The 18388-nt window shown below is 49.4% G+C and overlaps 2 protein-coding genes across 2 annotated transcripts in view; one reads left to right on the top strand and one right to left on the bottom strand.

The window, feature by feature from the left end:
- The window catches only part of LOC111821639 (probable maltase-glucoamylase 2), a 4554-nt gene extending 2653 nt beyond the window's left edge, over positions 1–1901 (top strand). The window contains exon 2 of the mRNA XM_023736922.1: positions 1150–1901. Coding sequence (XP_023592690.1) covers positions 1150–1658 — 509 coding nt within the window. The 3' untranslated portion in view covers positions 1659–1901. The remainder of the gene's footprint in view (positions 1–1149) is intronic.
- Positions 1902–8418: 6517 nt separating this feature from the next.
- On the bottom strand, positions 8419–17157 carry LOC101344055 (putative DBH-like monooxygenase protein 2). Its single transcript, XM_004382376.2, has 13 exons — positions 16870–17157; positions 15635–15781; positions 14921–15082; positions 14594–14677; positions 13307–13474; positions 13061–13163; positions 12742–12908; positions 12401–12492; positions 12065–12161; positions 11605–11664; positions 9741–9871; positions 8901–9015; positions 8419–8661 (listed from the first exon to the last, which is right to left on the bottom strand). Exons 1-13 carry the CDS (start codon positions 17155–17157, stop codon positions 8419–8421), a joined length of 1857 nt encoding a protein of 618 aa, XP_004382433.2.
- Between the last annotated feature and the right edge of the window lie 1231 nt (positions 17158–18388).

The following is an 18388-nucleotide window of genomic DNA, read 5'->3' as shown; positions in this document are numbered from 1 at the left end:
AACTACTCCTTCCCCTACAAGGACTACTGATGCTAGCACTAATTCTACTGTTTCTAATACAACTTCTCCTTCCTCTATAAGTACTACTGGTGATCATAGTACTAGTACTGATGTGTTGGATCCAACTACTCCTTCCCTGATAAATACTACTGATGCTAGCACTAATGCTGCTATTTCAGATACAACCACTCCATTCCTGACAAGCACTACTGATGCTCATAGCACTGGTACTGCTGTTTTGCATACAACTACTCCATCCCTTAAAAGTACTACTGATGCTAGCACTAATACTACTGTTTCTAATACAACCACTTCTTAACCCATAAGTACTGATGATGTTAGCACTAGTACTACTCTTTCTAATACTATGCCTTCCCCCACAAGTACTACTGAGGCTAGCACCAATACTACTATTTCCAATACCACTCCTTCCCAGTAAATACTACTTATGCTGGCATTAGTACTACTACTGTCATTACATCTACTCCTTTTTCTACACTTACTGCTGATACTAATATTGATACTGCTGTTCCTATTATAATCACTTCTTCCCTGGAAAGCACTACTGATGCAAGCACTAATATTACTATTCTTATTACAACTACTCCTTATCCCACAAGTAGTACTGATGCTAGCATAAATACTACCGACATTAGCGCTGATACTACTGTTTCTCATGCAACTACTCCTTCTCCCTCAAGTACTACTGAGGCTAGCACTAATTCTACTGTTTCTAATACAAATACTCCTTCCCTTACAAGTACTACTGATGTTAACACTAATACTACACTTTCTATTAAAACTATTATTTCCCCTACAAGTAATACTGATGCTAGCACTAGTACTAGTGTTCTTATTAAAGCTACTCCCTCTCGTACAAGTACTGATGCTGCTGACACTAATAATAATGTTCCTATTACAGCCACATCTTCTGCTACAATTATTGGTGCTGATACTACTAGCAATAATTTCGCTATTATGACTACTTCTTACTCTACAATATTAATGCTGTGAACACTACTGTTGCTATGATGACTACTTCTCCTACAAGTACTGATGTTGCTATCACTAGTAATAATGTTTCCATTACAAACTCTCTTTTCTCTACATTTTCTGATGGTACTAGCATTAGTAATATTATTCCTATAGTGACTACTCTTTCTCCTACAAATACTCACACTGCTAGTACTAATAATACTCTTTCTGTTACGACTAATCCTTTTCCTATAAGTACAAGTGTTACTAGCACTAGTAATATTGTCCTTATTATGACTACTCTTTCTTCTTCAAGTACTGATGCTGTTAGTACAAGTATCACTATTCCATTAATGACTACTTCTTCCACTCCTTCCTCCACTCCTACCCCTATTCCTATGTCTACTCTTAACTCTGCTACTTCTATTTTGAGCCCCTTTCCAACAAGTAATACACTTACTACTGATATAATTACTAATTTTACTATGCCTACTAAAGCAAACACCACTCATTTTAATACTCTGGATACACAAAGTACTGTGGTAATAGATGCTACAGCTGCTGCTACCAGCACCACAAAAAGTACTACAAGCCCAGTTACAATACTTACTTCCACAGACAGACAAATTTACTGCATATACCAAACCTGCTGCAACAGATTGTATAAGCTCACCTTTTCCTGAAGGAACAACTGCCACCTCCCTTAGCACCACATGTACTACAAGCACTAGCTATGCATTAGTTTCCACAAATCTGGACAATGGAACCTCTTCCACCATAACGAACTCAATAAGTAGCCCCACTACAAACAGGATAATTACTGGTACACTTCGCTCCATAGATACTACCTTTGCTACAGTAGCTGCCACAGACATACCATTCTCTACTACTCAAAGCTCTCTTTCTTTTCCCACAGCAGGCCTTATAAATACTCTGACCACAAATGTCAGAACTGCCACCATGGACCCTACATTGGGCAGACAGTAAATATTACTGATGCAGATGGCTCCAGCAGGGTTACAGGTAACACCACAAACATTTCTAATCCAAATACCACAACAGTCTAAGACATGTGAACTCCCTTTACTCTACATACAGCAACTCACCTTCCAGTAACAACAAATTCTTCTACCAGTCATTTACCGATGATTGCAACTAGTGCTACTGCAGGTATCACAAATATCACCACATATGCTGACAGAACCTTGGATGCTTCTGCTACTCCTTTAATTATACTTCAAACTCCATAAATGCCAATCGAGTTCCTTGATCATTGCTACTCAAGACAGTATAATTACTACAGACTTTACCTCTTTAAAACAACTATTGGAGGTATAGAAAATCAATGAACAGATACATTATCTTATTCTTTCACATAAGCTTCCACAAATATTAGCACTCTAGCCATAACACATACAGCTACTCCAAGCATTGTCGACATTGCACTTATGTCTAAAGAGGCATCCATTACAAGCTTTAGAAGGCTCACTTAAGAAGCTGTGGGCACATCATTCACAGCTAAAATATGTACTACTGTTCTTTTTATTTTATAGTTACTACTTCTATTAACCCATCAATTAATAAACTACAGATATTTTATATAGCCCTGCTGCAGACTTCACAGATGGTGTTGGTATCTCAGATAACACCACGTTAGGCTTTGCAAGTACTATTGCTTTAGATGTAGTGATTGAAATAGCCCAACTTATTTCTTGGGTTACAAGACATAATACCATTATTGAGAGCACTGGTAATACTTCTAACTCTCAAATGGCCACTATAACCATGATTATTAGTGTCACAATAGATTACTTAACTAGTAATGATTTAAAAAAATGCACTTTATTTTTCTATGGACTTTTCCCAATTCCATGGCTACCAATACAGTAATTTGCTATTCCATATACTGAAAGTATTATTGCTTCTAAAGAGATCCTAAATGTAGCCATCAATATGGAAAATGGTACTACTGTAGATCTTGTGTACACCTTGACTCCAGGCACTAGAATTATTAAATTAGGAATATTGCATGTTACTTTTACTAGCATAGAAAATAAAAATATGATTACATATTTTAAAAACATAACTTCCCAAACTTTGCAGCCATGACTTCAATAGGTATTACAGATAGTCTTACTCCACATTTGATAAGTACTTCTATTCATAGACACGTAAAGTACTTGCAGGAAGTTAGCACTAATCTTAGTTTTCAGATAGTCTTAGATCCCTAATGTTACCGCCAATGATTGGGAGCATTTACAAGGTCTCCCGTAGCCCGGGGCCACTCGAACAGAGATGACAGTGCAATGATAACTATATGGCATGGGGGGGAGACAGTCTCTGCCCCAGGATCAGAGCTGGAGTCTAATTTTTATTTTACCCACTATCTTTTCTCCTATTATTCTACTGTCCAGCTTCCAGCTTATTCTTGTCTTTCTCATCCTAATTCACCATTCACCTTTGATTCTTTCTTAGCTCCTCCAAAAAAACCAAAACCAAACCCATTGCTGTCAAGCTGATTTTGACTCATAGTGACCCTACAGGACAGTGTAGAACTGTCCCATAGGGTTTCCAAGGCTGTAAATCTGTATGGAAGCAGATTGCCACGTCTTTCTCCCTCAGAGCGGCTGGTGGGTTCGAACCACTGACCTGTCGGGTAGCAGCTGAGTGCTTAACCACTGCACCACCAGGGCTCCTTAGCTCTTCCAGACCCCATGAATAGACTCCTGGCCACAACCGAGTCCAGCCAGTTGGGTGATATTGAAGGTTTCCTTCTAGGACAGTATTTCTCAAAGCACAGTTCAGGTACCCCTGGGGGCCCCGAGGCTCTTTCTGGGGTCCACAAGGTCAAATCTATTTTCATAATGATTATTGCTGTTGGTAGTTGCCATGGAGTCTGCTCTGACTCATGGCGACCTTACGTATAACAGAACGAAACATTGCCTGGTCCTGCGCCACCCTCACAGTCTTTGGTACGTTTGAGCCCATTGTTGCAGCCACCATGTTGCTTCATCTCATGGAGAGTTTCCCTCTGTTTCACTTCATAATGATAATAGGTTGATATTTTATGATTTGCCTTTGTCACTCTCATCTCTCACGAGTAGACACTGGCATTTCCCAGAGATGCCATGGTGTGTGTTGCCACAATAGATGAATATAGAGACAGATACAAGAATCTGTCTTCCAGTAAGTCAGACATAAACAGATTTACAAGAATGTAAAATAATGCCACTATGCCATTCTTCTCACTGATTTTTTTTTTTGCTTTGGAAAACAGTTATTTTTCATAAAAATATATTATTTATGTTAACATGTAGTGGTTTATTGTTATTTTTCATGAATAAGTATTTTACAAATGATTCCATTTTAATTTCTGATACAGTAAATATTAATAGGTATAACCCACATAAACAAAGCACTTCAGGGTCCTCAATAATTTTTAAGAGTATCAAGGGGTCTTGACACCAAAGAGTTAGAACCACTTCCTTTAAAAAAAAAAAAAAAAAATCTGTTGCTGTTGAGTCGATCCTAATTCATATACAGCCCATGTATTACAGAGTAGAACTGAGATCCACAGAGTTTTCTTGGCTGTAATCTTTACAGAAGCAGACCACCAGGCCTTTTTTCCATGGTGCCAGTAGGTAGGTTTAAACTGCCAATCTTTCAATTAGTAGCCGAGACCAACCGTTGGTGCAACAGGGCAACAATACCCTAGTTCTATGTTCCTGCCCTGATCAAATATACCATGAACTTATTGGAACGCTGGCATCTGTTAAGGTGCCTTTTCCACATGGGTATCTACCACCTGCCAGCTACACATCTGCCAGCCTCTGACTTGCCACCTTTGATGGTCATCCACAGGACACACAGAATCATGAGCTGGTTGCATCTGCCTTTTGGAATGTGCCCACAGGTCAATCTGAGCAAAGTTAATAGACCTTATGCCAGAGTATATATGACTCTTCAATTGACCTTCTGACACCAAGAAATAAAACTCATAATCCTAAACTGTACCAATGGACTTGGTCATAGATGCCTTCACTTGTGTCTTCATGGAGGGAGCCCCAGGGGACTTGGCTTGAGGGCACCCCATGCTCTGAGACAAGACCAAGTGTTCTGTGACCTAATGCCTGTGGGACCCCATACCAGGGCAGATGAGGTGACCAACTGCTCCACTTGAAGCACTTGGAATTTGGAAAACTGAGGATGCATTTGCTCAAACCACCATATTTCCGTTCTTACTGAAATTCAACCCCTTTGTGCATAGAAATGGACCACAATTGAAGGTATGGAATTGTGAAAAGGTAGGGAAGGAGTACTGTTTTAAACACAGCGGACTTAGGTTTGACATTTTAAGAAACTTGAGAGTTTCAACTTGAATTGATGCAGAAAGCATGGTCCAGAACCAAGTCCAGAGAATTTGGAGGCAACGTCAGCGTGCTTATGCTACCACCTGGGGCATTTTGTGAAAGCTGTATGTGGACTCTGGTTTATAGGGTCCAGGGAAGTCCATGCCAGCACCAAGGAAAATGGCAGGCTAGCTCGTTATTTGTAAGCAGGGTAAAATCTCAGACCCTTCACAGTATTGATAAGACCAAATTTGGGGGACAGGGAACTTGGAGATGAGAATAGGAACTAGAGAGTTCCCTTTTGGCTGCATTAAGTTTAATATGACTTTCAGACATTGTCTTAGTTATCTAGTCCTGCTGTAACAGAAATACCACAAGTGGATGGCTTTAACAAAGAGAAATTTATTTTCTCACAGTCTAGTAGGCTAGAAGTCCAAATTCAGGGCATCAGCTCCAGTGGAAGGCTTTCTCTCTCTGTTGGCTCTGGAGGAAGGTCCTTCTCATCAATCTTCCCCTGGACTAGGAGCTTCTCTGTGCAGGAACCCCAGGTCCAAAGGACATACTCTGCTCCCGGTGCTGCTTTCTTGGTGGTATGCGGTCTCTCTGCTCGCTTCTCTCTTTTATATCCCAAAAGAAATTGGCTCAAGACACAATCCAGTCTTGTAGACTGAGTCCTGCCTCATTAACATAACTGCCACCTACCCTTCCTCATTAACATCATAGAGGTAGGATTTACAACACATAAGAAAATCACATCAATCACGAAATGGGAGGACAACCACACAATAGTGGGAATCCAGGCTTAGCCAAATTGATACACATATTTTTGGTGGACGCAATTCAATCCACAACAGACATCTAAGAGGAGACAGACATCAGACAGAGAGTTGGATGCATAAATGTGGAGGCGTTGGGTCGGGTTCTGGCTAGAGATAAATTTGAAGTCATTGACATAGAGATAGTATTTGAGCCATGGGGCTGGATTATATTAGTTTGGGAGAAGATATACACATAACTACACACACACACAGGGAGAATGAGGCTAGGGCCCTGAGGCACCCCAACATTTGAAATCTAAGAGAGGAATGAAGGAGCCTAGGTGGTGCAAGTGGTTTGCACTGGACTGCTAACCTAAAGATTGATGGTTTAAACCCATCCAGTGGCTCTGTGAAAGAAAGGTCTGGCAATCTGCTTCCCTAATGATTATAGCCAAGAAAACCCTACAGAGCAGTTCTACTCTGTAACACATGGGGTCTCCATGAGTCTGAGCCAACATGATGGCAGCTAACAACGACAACAAGGAAAGGAGAAGAGAGCAGAAAAGGAGACAGAGAAAGAGTGGCCAGCAGTGAGGTAGAAGGAGAACTGGGTGAGTGTGGGGAGTGCAGTGTACCAGGAGGTGAGAACCAGGATCCTCCTTCACCCAGTCCTCCTGACTGCTCAGTGCCTGTGCTACAGCTGCAATACCTGATGTGGCATGTGACCCCTGCCCTGGTGGAGGAAGTGGACTGTCAAGAGCAACTAAACCTCTAGTTCAGTGAGTCTCCATCTTCAATGTGCATTGGAAACACCTGGAGCATTTAATGATTTACAGATGCCTGGGCTCTACCCCATCAGAATGCTAATCTCCCACCAAGTAGGCTGAATATGTAGCACAGGTTGAGGGCCCCTGGGTTTGCAGCATTGGGGAGCTCTTCTGCTCTATCTCAGCTCACTTAGGAGGAGCAGCATTTAGACAGTGATGAGACCCCTACCAAGCAGCGAGAGGAAACTGGGTTACCAGCATGATGAAAGGTGGGGAGAAAGCAATGACCAGTGCTTTCTGTTGCAGCTGGGGAGAGGATTTTCCATCTGTGCAAGAGAGGAGCTGTCAAATGAAAAGATGCACAGACTCCGGAAGGTTTGTGTGTGCCCTGGGATCGCCCCAGCTGGGCCTAGCTCCCCTTTTGCCACCACAGGCTACACATGCCATTAGCTGCAGTTGAGATGGTGAATCCAGTGGTCTTGTGAGCCAAGCTCACTGAATGCTATCTAAGAAGAGAGGAAGTGGGCTCACCATGTCCTCTCACTTCCCTCACCGCCCCCCACGCCCCACATGCTTTTCTCCTTCTTCTCCTGCTCTTTCATTTTGTTCTGATTTATTTTAACCAGTTGAGGCCCTCCTCCTCTATCTACTCTTTCCCCCAAACTGACTTTAACAACAAGACTGGTGCTGAGATAACCTGGGTGAGAGCCTGCACCGATTACCTGGAGTGATGTCTTTGGGGTTGCTGGGGGAGCAGGTGGATTCAAAGTAGAATGTAGTCTGACCTGCCCAAAGTCCTGGGTGCTTGTAGGATGTAGCACCTGCAGTGCTGCCGGTAGTATTTGCATGATGCCCTACTGAGCTGTGAGGACAGAGAACTGGGAAGAGATGGCACTGGGAGGAGTGTTTGGCTGTATGCTCTGGCTCCTAAACTGTCCTTTCCAGATGATCCCTCTTCCTTCCACCTTAATCCTAGGTCGAGGGGAGCATGACACGGCCTCTTAGTTCCTTTGTCTCTGACTCGCTGCGTCCCTTCATCTTCATCTCACCCCCATTTATCAGAGACTCTACCTTCTCCACCACACATGTAACATTCCAAGGCTCGGAACCCCTAAGACTCAGGCTTGTTCTTTTTCCTACTGGGTGTTCCCCAGTGCCAAGCAAAAAGACACAACCCCTGAAACTGAGGGCATTTTATCTATCACAAATGCCTGGACCCTTTTCCTTTGCCTTTAATGATATCCTCTCTTTTCCCCACCCCTCAAGGGGTCTCTGTGTCTCTGTTCTCATCTCACAGAGGAGACCAGGGTCACTATAAACATCAGCCTGTGCTTCCTCTTGTCCCCACAGACCTGCAGAGAGTAGTGAGAGGAATGAATCCTTTATTTACCCTCCATAGTTAACATGAGCTTTCCAGGGGAGGAGGTGGGTAGCAAGGGTCTCTTAGAGCCTACCTAGGGCAGCTGCAGCTGGCTGGGCCAAGGGGGGAGGAGCACAGGGGGAGGGTCTGTGTCTGCTGGGAGGGGAGGGCTGTGGAGAGCGGCCTGGTGTGGGAGAGGGGGGACAGGGTCAGTCTCTACTCTGCAGGGAAGCTAAGAGCCACAAGAGGGTCCCCTGTGCAAACAGGAGGGTGACTAGGGGGAGGATCCTGGGGGCAGCCATGCTGGCACCCGAGAGGGCCAGGGGGATGGCCCTGAAGCCCACAGGGTTCTTGTCGTGGGGCTCCACCTTGCCCCCGGTGGACTCCAAGCAGGGACCCCGGGGAATAGGGACAATGTCGGGGATCCAGCCTGTGGTGTTCCCCACCACCTCCTGCAGGGGAGAGGCCGTAGGTAAGGCTGGACGCGCCCTCACCCAATTCCTTTCCTGAGACCATAACTGGCTATTCCCAGCCCACTAACCATACCTGCAACCCAGGGCGGTAACAGCGTCCTCTGCTTCCTCGGCCCCTCCTCTCTGACCAGTGTTCCCACCACTGCCATTCACCCCTCATCCCTCTTTTGTCCCGCACCCACCACCCCTACTGTGCAGGGCAGTCTCGGGATGCTCACGTCAATCGTCTTTATGATCACCGTTTGCTCGGCCTCCTTGCAGGCTTTCTCTGCCTTCTTAATGTTCTCTGGGGTCCACTCGACATTGTTCATGGCCATCATGGCCTCCATGGAGCTGCCGTGGGTGGTAGGACCCGGAGGGGGGACAGACAGCAGTTCAGGGTTGTGCACAAACCATGCTCGCTTTTGTTAGCGTCAGTTCTGCGTCGGCATAAACCATGAGGCATGTCTTACAACTCAGTGAGACAATCATAGTGAGTCTGACTAAAGAGAAACATCGTCAGAGCTCAGAGATGGGACTAGAACAAAATGGAAGAGAGGATATTTTGACTAAATCTGGGACCACTGGAGTCCAAGAAGTTTGGTGGTTAGCTTTGGGAACCTTCAAATGCCCTGAAATTGTGTGAAATGGAATGTGTCTGCACTGATGAGCATTTTTCTTGGGAAGAAGTTTCTGGACTTTGCTAAGAGTCTCAGAAAGGATCTCTTAGCCCCATGACCAAGAGTCGCTGCTCAGAAGTAGAACACACTCCGATGGAGTCGAGTGCTTGAGAAAGAGGCAGACAAAGAGTTTATTGGCAGGTGATCTTGCTTCTCAGGCTAGTTCTTATCTGCCCCTCTGAGTGGCCTTGCTAATGTGGAGAAAACCCACAAAGTTCCCGCCTTGTGTCAGCTGTGACATTCAGACCGTGGCAAGGTGGGATGACGAGGAAGGGGGCATCAGGCAGTCCTTGGAGGAGCCCAGCATCAGGGACAGTGGGGATTCTCCTTTTCCTCCTCCCCCATCCTCCCCAGCCCTCTCCCCACGCACCTGAGGGCCTATGCCCCAGGCTGACTCACTCAGACACCTCCTCCTCCAGCTCACGGGCCACAGAGACGATGTCGGGATACCCCATGCAGCTGGAGATGTTGTTCCGGGGGTAGTAGAAAAGGAAGATGAGGCACATTTCATTGACCGTGCTGGGCCCCGCCTAGGGGAGGAGAGACCGATGGAGAGACAAGGACACACAGGTGTGCAGGGGCAGGCAGAAACCAGGTGAGGTGGGTCTTCTGCCAACCAGGCTGTTCCCCTTTTCCCTTAATCTAGGCTCAGCTCAGTGCTGTTCCTTACTGCTGCTACCACACCTGCGTCTCCAGGGAAGCATCCCACAGACCTGCCCTGTCCTCTGGATGTCCACAGCCACAACTCTGGCTCCAGACGGAATGGCAGCCTCCCAACTAGTCTCCTAAGCTGCTAGACTGGTTTGCTTAGGATGCATCTTGGGTCCTGTCATCTGCCTATCCACAAACCCCCAGTGGCTCCCAATAGCCCACTGAACAATAGTCCTTGGCATACATATGCATATATGCACATGCATCCCTGGGTGATCCAAACAGTCAATGAGCTCGGCTGCTAACTGAAAGGTTAGTGGTTCAAATCTACCCAGAGGCACCTTGGAAAAAAGGCCTGACGATCTGCAAAATCAGCCATTAAATACCCTGTAGAGCACAGTTCTACTCTGACACACAAGAGGTTGCCGTGACTTGGAGCTGATTTGAGGGCAACTCGTTTCTTTATATCATCTGCCTGCCTGCCTGCCTGCCTATCTGACTGTGTGGTGGTTAAGAGCTTGGCTGCTAACCAAAAGGTTGGCAGTTCAGATCCACCAGCTGCTCCTTGGAAACCCTATGGGGCAGTTCCACTCTGCCCCATAGGGTCACTATGAGTCAGAATCGACTGGACAGCAACGAGTAACGAGATCTATCTTTCTATCTATCTGTCTAAATTCCCACCCATTCATTCATTCACTTGGAAAATATTTTAGAGCAACAGACCCTGTTGTCCTGGAGATAGAGATGATACAGTATCACCTCTGCATCCAGGGCTCCTTCCAACTCCATTTCCCTCCTTCACTCCTTCAGATATCATTTCCCATTCCTTAACTTCCCAGTCAAGTCATCGCTCTCCCTGCACACCTCTACTTTCCTCGTACATGGTTTTCTCAACCTTCTCTTCCTTTGGCATCCCCTTCTTTATGTGTCTGAAGTAAGACCCACTCAAATGTGTCACAAATTCAGTTCACTTTAGTAGGACCTTAGAATTTTTCCTGTGAATTCCCCACATGCATTATCCTCATTCTTCCGTTATGATATATATATCACTTTCTACCTTTTGATAATAATCTGTATGGCAGTCTTATCTTCCTCTACAGCCTGCAACTCCTTTTGAGTCCCAGCAACCATTTCTGATGCACAGAATGGGTGGGGTTCCCTGTGACCATGGTAACAGCAGCCAACCCTCTTGGGGGCCTGCCACAAGTTAGACATGAATCTAGGGGTTTTGTATGTACAATTAGTAATTATTTTATGAATGAGGAAACTGAAGACAAAGAGGTAGAGGAACTGTCTAAAGTTACAAAGCTACTGAGTGATTGGGTGCACATTCACACCCAGGCAGTGAGGTCCAGGGTCCATGCTCTCAGTCTCCAGAACACACTGTCTCCCAGGGTCCAATGGCCATTGACTGAAGGTAGGGAGTCCCTGCACCCACCTCCGATGTGTGGGGGTGGGAGAGCATGAGGAGCCCCATGTTAAAGGGTAACACCATCTGAGGGAGGAAGAGGCTTCAGCTGGGTCAATCAGTGTCACTTGGAGCCACGGCAGAAGTGGGGGCTCTACTGGGGGACATTGTCATGGTGACCATGATTGGGAGGCAGGCACTTACAAAAGTCAAGAAGTCTCGGTCCAGCGTCTGGTAGTGACACTCCACCAGCAGCTCGTCTCCCTGTTGGGGTGTAGCAGGTATGCTGGGAGTAAGACAGAGGGACTTGGCTGATTAGGAGATCCAACTCTGCCTCTCCCCTCCAGCTCCGCCTCTCCCCACCTCCAGCCACTCTCCCCCACCATCAGCCCTGCCCCACCTCCAGCCCTACCCTCCACCTCCAGCCCTATCCCCCACCTCCAGCCCTACCCCCCACCTCCAGCTACTCTCCCCACCTCCAGCCACTCTCCCCACCTCCAGCCACTCTCCCCACCTCCAGCCCAGCCTTCCCCAGCTCCAGCCAGGCCTCCCCTGGCCTTAGTCACGCCTCCCCTAGCTTTAGCGGCACCACCCCCAACTCCAGCCACACCTCCCCAGCTCCAGTCACGCCTCCCCCAACTCCCGTCCTGCTTCCCCTTCGCACAGGCTTGATCTCCACGCGAGCAGGTAAATCCCGAGTCTCCTGCAGGTTGAAGTCATAGGAGTCATCTTTACAGATGGTTCGGAGCTGGGAACCATTTCTACAGGGAACGAAGGGGAGGAGAGAGGAAACTGCTAATAAAGATGGCGTGGGTGGGTCATTCTAGGGGTGCATCTTGTGGGTGAAATACAGACGCTCCTCCTTCCTAGCCTTGGCTAGGGATAGAGCTAGCTCCCCCTACTCCCTACAGAGCGTAGCCTTATGCTGCAGAACAAATACCTATTCCTCACATGCATCCCCACACACAGAAGGAAACTCCCAGTCAAGCTGGCCCCTTACCTGTACTGCACGGCCTGCAGAGCCCGGCCTGTCAGGTGGGTGTGGAGCAAGTAGCCATACACTTGTATGTCGGGCAACGGGGCCCCGTTCATCTGAGACAGGGAGGCAGGAAACCTGGTTTGGTCTCACCCTGCCTCTGGATTTTCCTCCCTGGGTATTGGACGCCTTGCTCTGAGGGCTCTGACCCTCAGCCCCGGATTCTTTCGGCCCCTCCAGCCCACCAGCCTTGACCCCCCGTCCTCGAAGCCCCAAGCACCAGGCTGTGGTCATTCTCTGGGCCTGAGGCTCCGGCATGTGGGTCAGACCAGCTCTGTGCTGCATCGAGGGGCCTCCCCGCTCACCTCCTCGAACTTCTCCGTCTTGCACAGCCCGTAAGATATGAAGGACTGGGCGCCTGGGGGTATGAAGTGAATGGGGAAGGTGAAGATGCCCAGCTGCAGGACGCCCATGTCGTGTCTGCGCAGCCGCGGGGTGTAGTACATGCGGATCCCAGAGGAGTCGTAGATGCCTGGCGCAGAAAGGAGCCGTGGGAGGAGGCAGGGGCCACAAGAGGCCCAGGGCAGCTGGGTGGGGCGTCCCTGCACGCACCCCACACCATCTTCCCAGACACACAGGGATCAGCCAGCCCACCAGCACCCTGCCCCGAACAAGCCCCCTCACCAGGGAGGTTGTAGAAATTGCTGTAATGAATCTCCAGCCGGATCCACTGGGGGTCCATGGAGGTCCCGATAGATATGCCTACATCATCCGGGAACTGGTAGCTCTGTTGGAAGGAGGAGCTGGGCAGCAGGAGGGCTGGGAGCTGGGGGCGGGGGGCAGGGCGCCAGCGCCTTGCCTCCACCCGTCCAGCCATTCCGGTGTCCCTCAGCAGGCACCCCCAGCAGTGCATCCCCACCCCTGACTCACAGTGCCGCCCAAGGCCCAGCCTAGGACAACCTGCGAGCAGAGCGAGAAGGCCGGGTCAGCACCATAGCAGTCGCTGATGCCGGTGGGGAGGGCGCTGGCATTGCCGCAGGCATACACCAGGATGTGGTGCACCATGGTCTCATTGTGGTGGGCCAGCTTGGGCTCGAACTGGGCAAGGAAGGGCCGGCACTAGTCAGGACCTTCTGTGCCCCCTCCTGCACTCCTCTCTTCCCCAGATACCACCCCGCCTGGCCCCGCCTCACTTTTCTTCTCTTCCATTTCCTGTTTCCTTCCCCCCACCCCTATAGTTTCCCCCCACTCCCTTTGACTCCTCTCCCAACCCCATGCCTGCCTCTAGCCCGTTCCTGAGGTACAGCCAACTTGGTTAGCAGGGATGTGCCGGGCTGCCTAACTTTCCTTAATAAACACATCTGGTTTCATTACCTCTGGGCATGAAATCAAGATTTTTGGACTCTCTTTCTAAAGAAAATGGCTCCCACACACGTGCTACTTCTTCTAAAATAATCTACCACCAGAGGCCCTTGGAAGAAAGGTCTGGCAATCTACTGCTGCTGCTGCTGGTGGGGAATCAGCCACTGAAAACCCTTTGAAGCACAGTTCTACTCTGACACACAAGGGGTTGCCGCTGTAAGGTAGTACTCCTGTTTAGTTGGTCAAAATTGACATGTGAGCTTAGGTGACCACATCTGAGTCCTTCTAGCCAGACTTTGTGGCCGTAAGGCCCTTGGCTGTGTCCCCTCCCTGCCTTCACCTCCTCCTGAGCCAAAAGAGTGCCATTCTCAGGCAGGGCAGGGTTCATGTCTTGTTCTTTGCAAATATTTGTTAATGAGTTGCTTTCTTCCAAATATGCTGCACTGTTGGGTGTGGAGGACAGTGCTGTTGTTGTGACTCGTGTCGACCCTGTAGGGCAGAGTAGAACTGCCCCACAGAGTTTCCTAGGCTATGATCTTTAAGGGAACAGATTACCAGGTCTTTATCCTGCAGACTCCTGGTGGGTTCACACCACCGACCTTTCGGTTAGCAACTGAGTGCTTAACCGTTGCATGACTGTGACTCCTTTCCATAGTTCTCGGAGCTATAACTCTGTTCTCCCCAAATCATACCACTATGGACTCCACCAAACCCGCCTGGCCCCGTTCTCTGCCTAGCTGCTCCCCCATTGCTCCCACCCAGCGGCGTTCTGAGCACTGTCCCTCAGAGTGGACTCCGCCTGGTCTCCTCCCCGCCTGTTCTGCTTAGCCACGGCCCACCATCCGGCCCTGGCACCTTGTAGATGTGGTGCTTCTCACTCACGATGGGCAGAGGGAGGAAGGTGCAGGCGTAGGTGGTGTCATCTTCTGGAATGAGGAACTGAGGGGGGGTACCGAGGCTGAGCCATGGGGGTGAGGCTTCCCGAGAAGCAGGGAAGGGACCTCCAAGGAGGGGGTTCATTTTAGGCTGCTTTGGCAGTTTTTGGGGGCTGAGCAAGATCAGAGTAACCTCAATCCAAGGAACATAGGGAAGTACAGCATGTGGGCGCAAGAGGAAGGGCCAGCCTTGAGTGGGAAGATGGGAAGGGAGCTGGGGGTGGCTGGGTGGGGTAGAGGGTCATACGTCAGTGATCTCCAGGTCATGGATAATGGTGTCCTCGGGGACATCAAGATCATCGGGGTGGATAATCTGTAGCAGGAAGATGGACTTGACAAAGATGTGCTCCCGGTCCAACTTCAAGGTATCATCCTGGCCATAGGCAGCTAGCACACGCACTGTGTCACTCTGGGGGGTTGGGGCAGTAAGGGCTGTACCCATGAATGGCACTTTGCACACCCCACCCATAGACCTCACAGGCCTTCTGCTCACATCTACACCGTGGGGTAGAAAGAGCTTAGATTGGGTGTCAGGACACCCGGGTTCTAGCCTCCAAGGCTAACCTGCTGGTGATGTTGAGAAGGCACAGCCCCTCTCCCACACCCTCTCTACGCCTGTGTCCACATCTGGGAAATGAAATGGTGGAGCTAAACTCTTACGTCCTAACATTCTAAGTTCAGTGGAATCAGATGAGGCTCTTCAAGTTCTATACTCCCTGCCAGAGGGGGTGCTGGGAAGGGTAGGGTGGATGCTGAGTCAGTGGTGACCACCCTGCAGAGGACTCCTGGATTCCTGGAGATGGAGTGATTGGGCAGTGCCCAGGAAGGCTGAGAGGGATAGAAGTCCTAGGAACGGGGTCTGGCTGCCCGAGATACATGGATGTTTCCAGATTCGAGGTGACTTCACCTCCCCAAAAGAAAGCCGCTGGTGCTTACATGTCCTTCTCTCTCCCCATTTTACCGTGATATCCTGGTCATGATGGTCACAGGAACGGAAGGGCCGGGAGAAACGCATGGTGGTGTAGACAGCATCTTCTGTGAGCCCCTGCAGCTCGGCATCCTGGCTCCCGTCCGCCGTCAGGGTGTCTTCATCCACCAGGTGCTGATCCTGGGGTCCAGGAAGACCAGAGTAAGAACCAGGAGCCCTGATGGTCGAGCTTTGTGGCAGTAGGTGTCCCACCAGTTCCCCCAGGTGCTAACGTAGCAGAACTCAGGTCTTCCTTATTGTGTAGTGTCCTCCCAGGACAGAGAGTAAATCAAAGGGCAGGTTCTCAGATAGACCGTGTTCGATGGAGTTTCACCACCCAACCTTGCTTTACTCTTCCCAATTCAAATCTCCTTTCCATAAATCAGAACCTACCTGTAGGTGCCCTGATGCTTGAAAGCTCACCTGTCCTCTGAACAGTCTGGGCCATTCACTTTCTCTTAATGTGTATCACCTTGTACTGTTAATTGATGTTTCCCTACATAATTGAGGACTAGGAGAGTGATTGAGAGTTCAGGATGGGTGGTTTTGGCGATGGGTGAGGTCCTTCCTCATCTGTAAAGTGGGGATAATAACAATCCGCCTCATAATGATGCTGTGGGGTTTGACATGCAATTAATTTGGAACACTGCCTGGTTAATCAGACCAAAACCAAACCCATTGCCATCGAGTCAATTCCGACTCATAGTAACCCTATAGCAGAGAGTAGAACTGCCCCATAGAGTTTCCGAGGAGTGGATTTCAACTGCCGACATTTTAGTTAGCAGCTGAGCTCTTAGCCACCAAGGCTCGTGTTAATCAGAAGTACCTAACAATTTTAAGCTGTTCTTTTTGTTTGTTAGACTACTTCATATTGTCCAGAGACATGACTGAGCTTAAAGGAAATTGAGGACAGGGACCGTGTCTCAGACAGCTTTGAGTCTTCCCTAGTGACCTGCATGAAGCGGGCTATTCACAAGTATTGGGTGCAAGACTCTCTCAGTCCGACGGCTCCATTCTCTTAGCAGCCTTGGGACACGTAGCCTGAAAGACCAGGGTTGAAGCTGTACAAAGGGCTGCTGCTGTCAGAAGAGATCAGCAGTGAGCAGGGGTTCTGGGAGCGTGTCTGGATACATTTGGGGAATACGAAACCTTTCTCATGGTGGACAAGGTGCTGTCCTCTGCCCAGCAGAGGAACCTCACCCTGGGGAGGGAGTCACCCTCAGACTCACCGAGAAATAGACGTTGCCATCAGGCAAGACCCCGCCAACCACCAGATCGCCTCCCACGTTGGTGTAGCGATTCGTGACACCCAGGCCCACCCAGCCAGCCGTCTGGACCTGCAGCTCAAACATGATGACCTCGGCCTCCAGGTCAAAGTCCCAGCGCAGGAACATGACATTGGCTGGATCTAGGAACCTGGAATAGCGCAGGCGAGACTTGGGGCCCAAGTGGTGGCCTTGGGAGGGGGCGGCCAGGGCCAGGAGCAGCAGCAGCCGGGAGAGGAGGGCACAGGTCATGGCTCCCGGGGCCTGGAGCAACTCTCTCTCATGCAGACAGACCTGGAGGCCCCGGACTTATATGTGCCTCCACTGTGCCAGGCAGCAGCCCTTGGGGAGGGCAGGCTGGGGCTTCTGAGCCGATTATCTTCTGGGGTCAGGTGATGCCACTTACATAACTCTGGAGGTGAGAGGTGGTGTCCAGAGGACACAGGGCAGGTTACGCTGGTCCTGGGTCAGGGGCCTCGTTCTCCGGACTAAACCGTTGAGACTCTTCCTCCCCAACCCATGCCAGCATCCTGCCAGTGGGGACCCTGCAGAATCGAGGGGGCTGCACTTCTTTCCTCCCCCATTTTTCTCTCTCTCTCTCCCCCCCACCTCCCCTGCCATCCCTGTATCCCTGGATGTCCTTGCTGGGCACCCTGTCTCTGAGGCTTGTCCACCTGCCACAGTTCTCCTGGGCACTTCCATTCTGTCCTTGTAGGAACTGAGGCTGTAGCAGGGGTATGGGTCCATAGGTAAACTCAGCCTTACAGCCACCAGGACAGGGTAAGAAGGAGTGAAGCTGCTGGAAGGGGATGGGGAAAGGCGTGATTTCCATCTCCTGGAGGAGTCATTGTTACTAATCCCTGGAAGGACACTCTGAGGTGCCTGTCGCATAATCAGCTTTCCCATGGCCACATCTGGGGCAGCTTTGAGTGTGTGCACATCCCTGGGGAGGGCGGGGAAGAGGAGGGGGCCAAGGGAAGAAATGGGGGTGGGGAATGGCATGAAGTCACCTCTGGGGTGCTTTGTGCCTGACCGGTCCTCCCCTGAGTTAGTGACCCTGCACTGGAGGCCGACCCAGTTTCCAGACTTGCCAGCACATGGCCCTGTGGAAAGTAAAACCACAGGAGGAGCATGAGCACAGCAGAGTAGGAAGGGACTTTAAATCTGCTTTAGCATCCAGAATTTCCAATCAACTTAATTTTTGAAAGAGGCAACAGAAGAACCAAGGGGTGACATGAACAGGGCCAGGTCACCCAGTGGTCAGGGGGAGAGTCCCATCAAGACCCAGAGTCAGGGACAGAGTCCCATCAAAGACCCAGGGATCAGGGGCAGAGCCACAGCAAGGACTCAGGGATCAGGGGCAGAGCCACAGGAAGGACTCAGGAGTCAGGGCAGAGCCACAGGAAGGACTCAGGGTTCAGGGCAGAGCCACAGGAAGGACTCAGAGTTCAGGGGCAGAGCCACAGCAAGGACTCAGGGTTCA

This window comes from Trichechus manatus, unplaced genomic scaffold (assembly GCF_000243295.1).
Source record: "Trichechus manatus latirostris isolate Lorelei unplaced genomic scaffold, TriManLat1.0 scaffold00093, whole genome shotgun sequence".
NCBI lineage: Eukaryota > Metazoa > Chordata > Mammalia > Sirenia > Trichechidae > Trichechus > Trichechus manatus.
Note: the sequence above shows the minus strand (reverse complement) of the source record. Positions and strands in the feature narration are given on the sequence as shown.

Excerpts from the sequence above, each read along its gene's own strand:
- LOC101344055 (XM_004382376.2), bottom strand. The coding sequence starts at position 17,157 with ATGACCTGTGCCCTCCTCTCCCGGCTGCTGCTGCTCCTGGCCCTGGCC. Across the intron at positions 12,162-12,400 it reads CTGCAGGCCGTGCAGTACAG|AAATGGTTCCCAGCTCCGAA; the intron begins GTAAGGGGCCAG and ends CGTTCCCTGTAG. Across the intron at positions 9,872-11,604 it reads ACCGAGACTTCTTGACTTTT|GCGGGGCCCAGCACGGTCAA; the intron begins GTAAGTGCCTGC and ends CTCCTCCCCTAG.